A 13,129-nucleotide genomic window follows, 5' to 3' on the forward strand; every position below is an offset into this window, starting at 1 on the left:
AATTATTTTCTCACACGTTTTTCGTTCTGAAACGTGTATTTGTTTTATCATACAAAACTTCTAAATTCAACAAAACTAGCTTTGCAGCTTCCCACCTTTTCCGAATGATCTTTCGTCAATCCTCAACATGATACACTAGACGTCTCAAAACCTGCAGCCATGTTGGTAAGCGAGAGCCGGTGAGCAAGGCGTCGTTCTCAGTGATAGCACTTCCTAATTCAAACACACTAGAAGATTTTCAAGTTGCCACAGGCGTCATCAATTCATTTACAGTACAAAAACTGTTCTTCTTTTGAATTAGGGAAGATGGTGTGGAGACTGTGAAATGACATAAAAAGAAGTAGTAATGTTTTCTCCGTAGAAACTTCAAAACCTTGGCTGTAATACTTTGAAATTTGCGTAAAAGTGAACAGTATATAAAAATTGGACTTAAAATTTTAAAATCTTAATAGTGCAAATACTAGAGAAGAATATCTCGTTTTTATTCAAAAATCACGATACAAGCAACATGGCGCCATCTGTTGAGTAACATTTCGGATAACTATACTGTTTCATATAAGTTAATGCCTCTGGTGGACCCTCTATACATACTTTGATTTTTATTTTTAAAAATGCTGGGCTGTATTATAGCTCAAATGGAATATATCTAGCCCATGACAAGTCACTTAGGACATATATGAATTATAAAGCAAGACGTTAAAGATTCTGCAATAACTTTTACAAATATATAATTATGTTTAAACATATCAAAATAAAATCTCTTAGTTTTCACAATCTTAAATTTTTCATTACATGTGATACTGCAGGTTAATTTTGTATATCTGAATCTTTATTTCGTGTTTTAGCTATTTGTGATACTGGCAGAAATGGCTATCACATTTATCAAAAGCCTCATTTACATCTTTATATTATTTAAATGGGAGATACACCGAGCGTACGCTTCAGGTATGACAAATCGTTTACGCTTAATTTTAGTAGTAATTAACTTATTATAGATACAACGTGATTTCTCAACTCACATTAGACGAGAGTTAAGAACATTTTACCAAATATTCCTTTATTTAGAGAAATTATTCTTTGAAACAATTTTCTTTCGATTTTAATATGATCTACACTGCAATATAATTCTTGTAACAAAAGATATAATGTGCTGCCTATATGCTGAAATCATTTTCAACATTAGCATGACTACTTTCGATTCTTTTTCAAATATAGTACTTTCATTAAAACACACACTGAATTAAATTAAGATAAATTGGATAAACACACTCACTCTTTTCTTGCTGTGAATGTTGTTTCCTATATTGTATCAAATATCTTAATTCCCAATTAAGTATATTATTGTAGGCACAGAAGTTCCTAAGAAGTATGGAGGTCTAACAGTCGTAAACGAAAAAAGTGTTATTACTCTAACTGGAGTAGGTTAGTTAATTAGAAAAAGCTAGCCGTGTGCTGCACGTAACTTTCATCTGGAGTTCATAGTGGTATAATTAACTCCTAATTACTAGTTGGAGTAAGGAAATTGTTTGATAATTGGAATTAGGCATATCGTTTGCTCATTAGTGGATTAGTTATCGATTCGTTAAACTAATGGTTTATTATACTCGTCTATGAATATCACTTTATTGTAAAGAGAATGAAGCTTGTGCAAGCTCTGAAAGGATAAAAGTATGATACACTAGTGTATGGTATCTCGATATTATATGTCCTTATTAGAAATTATAAAGATCAATAAAAGAGATTATGATTTCGCAGTTTCTAAATCTTCTGATGCATATACTGATGACTCCAAATGACCTACATGTCTTAAAATAGTACAATTGTAGTTCATTAATTTCTCCTTAAGTGTATTGCGATGAATCAATGTAAACACTTTCGCCTTAATTTGATTACCCCAAGCCTTCTAATCTGGGGTCTAATTCATAACATTTTATAAGGAGAGTAATGTGACCTCGAAACATGTGGAGGGATATCGGAATTTAGCGTGTATGCGAAGTTTCAAATTACTATCAAAGAACTGATTCTTAACAACGGAGGTGGCTTTCGATGTAAACTGTGTTGACTATATAGAAAGAAATAAAAAGAAGTATTTCAATAACCACATGATGTCATGGAAATATTGGTACGTTGTAACTTGTTACAGTAATAATATATGCATTAGATCTATTTTATCAAAATCCAATCATGGTTTGAATCATGCACATGAGATTCTATAGCACGAAAATCAGAAAAACCGAATAAAGGACTCTCTCTAGAAATTAAAGAACATTTGTTTATATGTACATATATGACTCGGCTTTGGGATTTTCTGCTAATCACTTGCACTAATTGCAACTTTTGCTTACTTGTATACAAAATTTCAAGATATGTAGTTTCTAGTGCAAATTTAAACAAATAGCTTTCTCCTAAATGATTAAACTTGATACATCCATATTTGACGGTTACACTTCATTCTGGGAAGAATTGTATGAGAATGAGAACAACTAGAAAGATTGCTGTTGATAATAGGAACAAAATAACTGTATCGATTTACCACACACTTTCCAAGAAAGTATATATTTTCATTCCATAGCTGGAAACAGTTGTAAATTTGCCATAGATAGTTGCGACTTTTGATATTAGGGAAAAAAAGTGAGATTTTTTGGTGATAGCGCGAACCCTTATCAAGATATGGTCTACATTAGTACTATATATTAGATTATGATGTGATTTTAATATGGTTCACAACATGCTCTTACACGGTCCCACAAGATCTTACACTGTCTGGTTTTAGATAACCTTGTAGGAAATGAACGAAATAAATAATAACTTTGTATATATCTAGATATGAAATATGATCTACGTGCTAAGATTAACCCCTTCGGGATCCTATGGTACAATTTGTACCATATGCACTTTTCATGGTACATTGCGTTATTTCTCTTCTATTTGAGCTTTTTCGTCCCTTTTTTTTGTTTGTTTTCCAAGTCCAGATGCCTTGCAGAAGACATTACGTATGGTTTCAGACCGTCCTGCGTCCAGACATAGGAGGCGATGACGTCATAAGTCAAAAATTTCTTTTCTCATTTTCTAAGCGTATGTTCAATATTTTTTGACGGGCTTATTTTTCTACGTAGAAGATTGAAATTTTGCACAAACATTCAGTCCACGGAGTAGTATTTACCAGATTTTTTGTTCCGATGTCAGTGCTAAAACAGGAGGGAACCAGAGGGGCAAAGTGGTAAAAATAGGGATTTTTTACCCCAAAAGTCCCGTTTTTCGTCATTTTCCCGCCTTACATACACGATAGGGCCACGTGAGTCATACCGTCTAAAAGGCAATTCTATTCTGAAGAGAACGAAGGTCGAATTATTATTCTAGGGTAATTAGGGCCGTCTCAGTGAATTTTTATCCAAATATACTTCTGTATAGGGTAAAAGTGGGGCATGGTAGGGAATTTTTTCTGGCGGGCCTATTTTTTCACGTAGAAGATTGAAATTTTGCACAAACATTCAGTCCACCGAGTAGTATTTACCAGAAGTTTTCTTTCGATTTCTGCGTAAAAACAGGGGGGTCCAGAGGGGCAAAAGTTGAAAAAAGGGAAAATTTGCAACAAAAAATCCCTTTAATCAGAAATTTCCCGCCTTAGATACATGATGGAGACATGTGAATGGTACCGCCTGAAAGACAGTTCTATTCTGAAGAGAATGATTGGCGGATTATAGTCCTAGGGTAATTAGGGATGTCTCAGGAATTTTTTTCCTGAGATCGTAGTGTTTTATGGTACTTTGGGGCATTGTGGGAATTTTTTATAAAACTTCTCCCGCCCTTACTATTCAAGATAGAAACTTGAAATTTGGCACACACATTCAGTGTATCAAGTACTATTTATCAGATTTTTTTTGATGGCTACGATTACACAGTGGGGGTCCAGGAGGGGCCAAAGTTCGAGAAAAAAAATTTTCCCTCCGAAATTTTCGCTTTGACATTTTTCCCCGCTTCTGGTATATGGTATGAGCATGCAAGTGGTACCATTCGAAAGCCAGCTCTGTTCTGAAGCGAATGAGGTATGAACCATGATCCTAGGATAAATAGTGACGATACAGTAGCTGCTTGATTGAAAGTCTAAAAAATAGCCCAAAAAGCCAGGATCCGGAAAGGGTTAAAGAATACAGGAAAGTGTACGGAACATACTTCGGACGTACGTAAGTGAAAAATACAGATTACCTAAATATGAGAGCTAAATCTTATATTTTATAATAACATGAGACATATCAGAATATATAATTGCATCTTGAACAAAAATTTTCAATTAAAGTATTTGCTAATAAATATGTCTTTAAATCAGTGGTTAGAAAATGCATGTCTGCAAATACAAATTGGAAGAATTAAAACATAATTGTTATAACGGCAATTGAGTATGATCCTACAACAAATCAAAACCTTTGGCTGTCTTAATAAACATTCTTTTAAAGTATATAAGTTGCAAAAATCAAATTGGATTTCAAATATAGATTTTTTAAAAGAATTTCGAATTTGGTTTAGCGATTTCCTTCCCACTTCCTGTGCTCTTGGTAATACGTTTCGTTTCATAGAATTGAGAGTATATTATTGGTTTAGACTGTACCATGAGATACAACACCACCAGATATTTACATGTTCTGTTAAAAAAATACTTTAAGTTCCGAAGAGGCAATATATTCAGGTTTTTCTAAGGTTGCTGCGTTTTCTTACTTAAGGTGCGATAAAGAACATCCCCGATCGTACGACATCTAGAAAAGTATGGTCTTGTTTGCAGGCAATTTCCTGGAACTGCACAATTTGATACATACCACTTAGATACATTAAAAATTTTCACTTTCTTTATTCTGTTCGTTTCAGATTCATATTTATTGACTGGAATATTATTTGGTATAAGCAAGGATCTGCCAAATAAGGGTATGTATCAACTCACACAGCTGTGGAACAATTTGTTTTCATTGTAATCTATCCTTTGAGAATGTCATAGATCTTTGGTGTAAAATATACCTTATGACTCTCGTGGTATTTAACTCAAAACTTGATGATTATAGGCAGTGGCATACGCAGGAATTAATTTTGGGAGGGCTACAAACTCAATAAGAATATATTTTACATTAAAATTCCTAAAATTGCCTCTAAAAGTAGGCTAAATTTACACAAAGTCGATTTGCTTCAGCTCCAACACATCGGAAAACTTTGGTACGATTCGTGGAGCCGCTTCCCGAGCGCAAACCTGGGGAAACGTCAAACAGCTGATATTCACCAACTATGTTGCCAAACTTTGAAGACATAGTAAACGAGTATATAATAAAAGCATTTAAAAACTACCAATAATAACACTGCACAACAATAACTACTGTAACAACTAGTCTAAAGTGGTGACAATAGCACAAATAGTAACAACGAAAACATAACGCAACAAAAAAGAATTAACAAAACGGAACTTGACGCCAATTCGACAACACTGTACTCTCGAGAGATGTTTTCCGTGTAGCGCGAGAGAAGACACTAACAAAATTGGATGGGTGGGGGTTGATGACCGGAACAAACCCTCGCGTTCTATTGGGTAGTGAAATCGGTAGATCTATGTCAAGCTTCACGACTCGCCGCGAGTACTATAGATACTATTTACCAAACATTAGAAAATTAATTTGCTTATTGAGTTTCCTTGATATATTTTGAGTAAATTCTTACTAACACGTCATAAGATTCATACTTAAAAACATTATCAAAAGATATTATAAACCTACTTCAACAACGTGTATTTAGTTTCACGCCAGACGATATATTAGCAAAGACACTGGCACTATTGTTACTTCGAACACAAATGTATAAGCCAATATAGGATCGATGAATTAATTAAACATTTAGATATAGTTTACAAGGAAACCAAGTGCACCTTTTGTTGGTAATGTTGGTCATATTTCATCTTTAAGGTCTCCATCTGGAGAGATTTTCTGATCTTGAAAGATTCATGACCATATTTGGAAAGAAAAAGAAGGAAAAATACTCAAACAGTAACAAATTTATTTGATGGTTGTAATATCTTGATATATTTTGATTAACACTTACTACCGCGTCATTGGATTTATACATAAAATATGTCATCAGGTATTACAATCCTACTTACAAGACGCGCATTTAAATTCAGGGCAGATAGAATATTAATAAAGGCACTGCTAATAGTGTAACCACCTAACAAGATTTATATAAAACCGATGTTAGATGTTCATTTTTCCGTGAACTTAACCGGAAGTATACAAGTTCAATATCTACGTTTCTTACCATTTTGCTGATTCAACTTCATGTCTTTGTGGTCGCAGCCTACTACGTCAGTTTTCCAACAAAAAACATGCGTAATTGACCTGCATATAATGTAATTATAAGAGTTTAACTACTATATACTTTCAACGCATGCTAATCAAGGAAAACATTTATCTCGTTTTTAAGAACTATGTGACATCATTGCAGTGTCGTTTAAAATGAACCACTAATCAGAAACCAAAACTTGTAAGTCAACTGCATTTGCATTAACACGAGTATTAATTTCTCGTATTCCCTTGAAGTGCAACAAATTCATAACAGGTAAACTTTGTACACAATTGAACCTCCCTTTATTGTTAACACTATACCACAGTAATGATTTATCCTAGCAAAAAACATGCACAGGCAATAACGTATTAAAACTACAATCGTTTAAATTATTATTTTAGAAATATTACTTTTATACAGGAAAATTGAAACAGCGATAATTTTTGGCATCTTCTACAAATTTTGGAACTAAGCAATATATATAAATACAAATAGTCTATGATATTTCTTTACTTTATAAGTGTCTTCTGAATTTTAATATCAACTCAAAATTACTTTCATTGTATTAATGAGTATTTAGTTTCATATATGGTTTATTGTTCTATATCAACTAACTATGAACTAGCATCATAGAAATTATCCTTACCTGTTATTATTTTGTGGTGTAAAATCTGTTACTTTCTTCTTAAGAGAACCATGTCGGAAGCAGTACGGAGAGAAGCAATCATTCGAAACAATACTCAAGTAAGCAAGTTCTTGCTGTTACACATACTTGATATAATTAATATTTTTTTAGAAACATGTGCAAGGTTTAATCAAATATATTTTTAAAATTGCTTGCTTATGTACTTAGTTAAATATACTTAATAATACTATGTAGGTAGTAATGAAATAAATGAAAATGTATTTACTATTGGAGTAACTAAGTAAATATAATAGAACAAATAATCTTTCGGCTTATATCACAAGGTATACTTTTTAGACATTACAGATGGTGTAAAGTGAAACTGAACCAATGATATACATTTTGCATTTCACTTAAAATTACAAATGTTTTCGGAATTCATTAGAAAATAATACGAAGAAGTTTGTTTTTTTATGTCGAACTGATGTTGAAGTGTAATCAGTTAACGCGAAACATAACCGTTAATATCGATGGTTTTATATTGAACCAACGCACCATAGAATATGATAGGGTATAAAAATATATTAAAATTAAAGTTATACAAACGATAATCCGCATTATTTCTTTTTTAATTGTATAGCCTGCAGTACAGAGCACACACCAGAAATGTTTTTCACCAACGTCAGGATTCTTATCAAGAACATCTTGAAATGGGAAGACGAGAATTCGTGATTCCAAATCTATTTCCTTAAAAGTATACACTCAAATATTTTGAGTTCATAATTTGATGCAATACCAATAGCTTCTATATATCAGCTAACATCCTCACTGTAGAATTATTTAGTATTCCTCTGGAATGTAGTAATCAAAACATCCTTAATCTAACTACATTCAACTATATTTTTATTAGCTTTCTCCGTTAGCAAACTTATCTCAAAAGTGAATCCATTAACAATCATTAACTCAACTGAAGTGCAAACTTCTTTCGGATTTGATCTTGGAAAAACATACACAAGCAGTTTCACAGTTAAATTTTTATCGTTTGCATTTTTATTGAACAAATATTACTTTAGTACAGGAAAATTAAAACAGAAGATATTTTTAGTATCTTGTATACACTTGGAACTGTTCAAGACACAGAAAATCTTTCCAAGAGCTTTATAAATTGCATTATTAAATCAAAATCATATTTTGTTGTATTTCAGAGGTTTTTTTTTTCATTTCATTCATGGTACAACGTTCTTTTATGTCTAATTTGAATTAGTAAAGAAGAAAATATCATTACTAACTTTATTGTACGTATTTTGTAAAATATGTCATTTTCTTCTCAAGAGAATCGTTCTGGATATGGTGTTCAGAGTTATGGCTACTGGCAATATCCAAGTAAGCACGTTATTACTTTAATTAATTATTTTCTTAATTTAATACAAAGTTCGTTCGCAAAGTAAGTTCCGTTTGGTAATAAAAAAGAAATCCAGTACAGATAAAGAAACTAATGTATTGCACAAAAATCAATAACACCTACACTTTTTTCCACATAGCTCCCATGATTTTCCAGGTATTTTACATAGCGTGGTATAAGGTTTTGAATTCCTGCGTCCCAGAATGTTGCCATCTGGGTTGGCAACCATGTTGTAACGTATTCATTTAACTCTTCATCGTTGTTGAAGTGCTTACCACCAAAGAAAATATTCAGATGCAGAAAGGGATGGAAGTCGCTAAGAGCGAGGTCGGGCTTGAACGGAGAATGGCCAAAAATGTGCGAGCCATAGCTTTCTAGGAGTTGTTTGGTCACACTCGCAGTGTATGATCTGGCGTTGTCGTGAATGAAAACCACACTTTTGGAGAGCATTAGTCTGCGATTGTTGTTTTTTAGCACGGCGCAGTTTCTTAAGCATCTTGCAATAAACATCCTTGTTGATTGTTGCACATTTCAGTAAAAGTTTAATCAGAAAAATGCCTTGTCTGTTCCAACACACTGTGCACATGACTTCTCGGAGTGTCAAAAATTGCTTTAGTTTAACATTTGTTTGGGACGAAGTGTCCCTCCATTGCCTTTTTGTTCAGCGATGTCATATGCAACCCAATTTTCATCTCCCGTGACTATCTCCGATAAAAAGTTTTTCACCATCATCATTATAACGTGTCAGAAAATTAAGTGAGCTGCCCGTCGTTTATTTCTATGTTCTTCAGTATGAAGTTTAAAGACCCAACGTGCGCAAAGTTTACGAAAACCCAATTATTCGGAAACAATTTCGTAAAGTAGTGTTCGTGAATGATGCGGAGATTCAGGACTAAGAGCATTAATCGTAAAACTACAGTGTTTCTTAATCCTCTCTTCCACTGCGCTCACCAGTTCATCAGAAACCATAGATGGACGCCCACGTCTTTCTTCGTCATACACTTGATCACGCCGTTCCTTAAACTGTTGCAGCAACCTTCTAATCATAGAATCAGTCATTGTATTTTCACAAAGGACCTCGCGGATTTGACTATGAATGTCACTTGGGTTTACGTTCTTCGCATTCAGAAAACGAATGACAGATATAACTTCACAATTGGCGGACGTTCTGAATAACACTGCCATTATAAACAATCACTACGAATGTTACAACATAGAGCGATCTCAAAATGGCGTCATTTCTTTCCGCTTGGATCCAAGTAACCAGTGTGTATGAGTGGAGCTGCTATCGTAGCGCTGCCGAGGACAAAAATTGAAACGGAACTTATTTTACGAACTTCCTGTCTTATTTTTCAGAAATATATGTAAGGTGTAATCACACATGTTTTAATTGAGTATATTTTTTGAAGCGTATCCTTATGTACTTGGTTAAATATACTGAATAAAACAGTATGTAGTGAGTAACGCTATTTATAATAATCGAATATATGGTTTACGGTAGGGTCAATTAACTATATGATAGGAAAAAAATCATCTTTCGGTTTATATCAGGAGGCAAACCGTTCAGTCTTTCCGACTGATGTAAAGTAAAACTAAACAACAAATGCACACTTTGCAATGCAGTAAACATAATAACTGAGATTGAGGTTTTGTGATAAAATAAATATATACGTGTGAGCTTCGTTAATGTCGAACTGATTTGGAAGAATAATCAGTTCACGTAAAACATCATCGATAGTATGAAGAATTTTATGTTGAACCCTGTCAAAATATATTGCAGTCCCAAACAGAAGTTTATTCGGAGCAAAGATACGCGGCACAGAGTACAGAATAGAATTCCTTTAACCAACGTCAGGGTTCTGACCAGAAACAGGAAGACAAAGACGAACGTTCTTAATACCAATTCCGTATCCTGAAAAATGGTCACAAGTTTTTTGTTTAATGATTTGAAACATTGTCTATGTTATCTAATATCTACTGTATATTTGTGAGAATTAATCAGAAATATATTAACTCGAACACCGAAAACAACTGCATACACCTATATTGTTATTAAATTTCTTCATTAGGAAACTTCCATCAGAAATGACCTTAGTAGCAAAGATAACCTAAACTCACGGTCAATTTTATTCGGCATTGGCAAACAAATCTTACAATTCAAAACGTGAGATTTATATGTGACAGCCAGTGAGATGGATCCACAATTCATATTTTGTGGCCTAAATAGGTTATTTTCATACGGATTTCTGAAAGTGCTTTTTTGATAGTTCTAGTGTGGTACTTCTTGAATGAAATCTATTTTTGTTGCTTTGTATTTCAGAATGTTTCACAACGATATTTGTGTTCTATTAGCGAAAAATAAACTTTTTTGAAAAGTCACCTTGAGTGCAACCTTATTCTCTAGGATACAATGTGGTAATTTATTTTGATTGAAATTGAACCGAAATGACTTTATTCAAGCGACTTATATTCAAAAAAGATTATAATTTGGTAGTAAGGGAAATCCGGTTAAACATTCGGCTATCATACTGTTCAAAACATCAGTTAATTAAAACTTTATTTGAAACTCACACACGATAATTAACCAAATGAAATGCCTTACCGACTTCTGGCATGAAAAATGTTACCAACTTTCCTTAGATGTTTTAATAATTCTGTTCAAAAAAATTGTTTAACTTGATTTTACTGTCAAACATTTTAGGTTGTATGAGTTTTGGTACAAAATGACGCTTCTTTAATAGTAATTGTAGAAAACTATTCCTGCTTAAGCACATAGAAAAAAACACTGACTTCTTGAAATCTCTACACATTTTATTTGTATTTTAAGTTGATTTTCTTGCAACTTAGTGTTTGCATTACATGAAAGATTTACGTTAAACGAATCAAAATTCAAATCTGTTTACTTTACAATATATCTAGAAAAAATACGAATTTCATTTATGTGAAAACAGAATAGAATCTTTTTTCTCAAAATAACGTATATACTTGAGCTATGCCCTTTAATTAAATAATATAATATAAAGTATATAGAAAATAACGCTACGGCCACCTAGATCATTATAACTTCTACCTAGCATCTGAAATGTCAATCTTTGGCTACTAGGACATCCAGCAATATGGTCTGGTATAAAAGCATTGCAATGTATATTGTTTCATAGACGCACGAAACACGATATTTATAGTCATAAGTCCTTGCTTAAAAGTCAATGAAAACAGACTTCATGTTAAATAGCATTTCAAAGGTACTCAACAGAATTGAGATTTAGCAAGTTAGGGGGCATTAGATCAATTACAACTTGCCAGTGTGATAATTGGATATGTGCAGCAGAGTCCCGACCTTACACGAGGTAGCGTTGCTCTGCTGGAAAATCCTATTTCCGGTTGATAATCTGCGCAAAATAAATGGGAACGTGATCAACAATGTATATGTAAAAGAAGTAATTGAACCACACAATATCGGGTCTACTGATGAACTTCTAAAAGCTCCTCAAATCATAATGCAACCACTAGCGGCCTCTTATTGTTCCATATGTGTGTCTTTAATATCTGGTTCTTCGGAGAACAACGAATTCTGACCTATTTATTCATGTAAACTAGTCATAATCGTCGTTTATCGGATTATGCAACATTTTAACACAGTTTGGAGATTCAATGACGTAGTTTCTATATCATTTCCAGTATTATGAATGATACTGTGCGCTTTCAATAGTACACGTATGAGAAGTCTTATGCGGTGACTCTTGTGTTATAATGTACATTAACCTATATGCTCAGACCCACTTCTACTTCGTCAACTGTTAGTCTGATGTATATTGCATCAATATTTCCACTTAAACCGCTCAGCAATATTCGGCATCGCATATCTCTAACAAGCCGTGGTCGCTACATTATTGCCATGTGTTGCTTGAGAACCTGTTTTTTTTTCTCCATTTGGAAGACACTCTTATCCAAAGAGATTGAAAATAACGAACATTGGAAAAGTTGCCATGATTTTCAAATGTTTGTACCCAGTTGCCTGGCAATCACAATTTGACTTCTATAAAACTCTATCAAATTTAGAGTTTTCCCCATTTATAAGAGTGTGTTTAGGTTCGTTTTCTGTGAGCTACCTTTTGAGTAAAGAGATTTAATGCTATCAGGTTTGATCCCTGAACGTCCTTATACTGATTCATGAAAGAAAACAGACTTTTGCACTAAGAAATACCAAACCACAAGTAAACATTAACCAACTAAGAACTAAGCAAGTGAAATTCAGGAACCAAACCACGGTCTCTTGATATATACCGTGTTCGTGATTACTCCCTGCGTCCACCTCAGCTGGATCAGCTGATCTTTCTATTCGTGGTTACCTAGTGTACGGTCAGTGTTGGGGGAACGTTGGGTGCGATATATCCTGTATTTCTTTCCCATGTATTCCACGAAAAATAATACCAACCTATTGAACTACTGAAACCTAATAAATTAAATACATGCACAATACTTATTCTCTAACGCAAAATATTATTATATAGCATGCGCACTTTTACAGCAGTTGCATATCAATTAACTCACACAAAACATATATTTGATACGTATATTTTAAGCTTTTTACATATTGTGGCACTTTACATTTTACAAACACTGGAATACTTTTCAAATTGTAATGATGTGGGCCCCGTATTACGCGACGACCGAATATTGATATTTCCGCGCACGTATTCTCAGTTACGAAAGTCGAACAATTGATAACGTAGGCATGAACACTGATGACGAGAGTTTTTAGCACTGTTTATTAGAATGTTCAGTCCTCC

The 13,129-nt window shown here is 33.5% G+C and overlaps 1 protein-coding gene across 3 annotated transcripts in view; it reads left to right on the forward strand.

Annotated features, from left to right (window-relative positions):
• The window catches only part of LOC145692688 (uncharacterized), a 54,304-nt gene that overhangs the window by 10,075 nt on the left and 31,100 nt on the right, over positions 1–13,129 (forward strand). For all 3 annotated transcript variants that reach the window (XM_081768075.1, XM_081768074.1, XM_081768072.1), the window contains exons 3-6: positions 846–945; positions 4,861–4,917; positions 7,003–7,056; positions 8,270–8,320. In XM_081768075.1, coding sequence (XP_081624201.1) covers positions 867–945; positions 4,861–4,917; positions 7,003–7,056; positions 8,270–8,320 — 241 coding nt within the window. In that variant the 5' untranslated portion in view covers positions 846–866. The remainder of the gene's footprint in view (positions 1–845; positions 946–4,860; positions 4,918–7,002; positions 7,057–8,269; positions 8,321–13,129) is intronic.

The sequence above is a fragment of the Thermobia domestica genome, chromosome 8 (assembly GCF_964235325.1).
Source record: "Thermobia domestica chromosome 8, izTheDome1.hap1.1, whole genome shotgun sequence".
Classification (NCBI taxonomy): Eukaryota; Metazoa; Arthropoda; class Insecta; order Zygentoma; family Lepismatidae; genus Thermobia; species Thermobia domestica.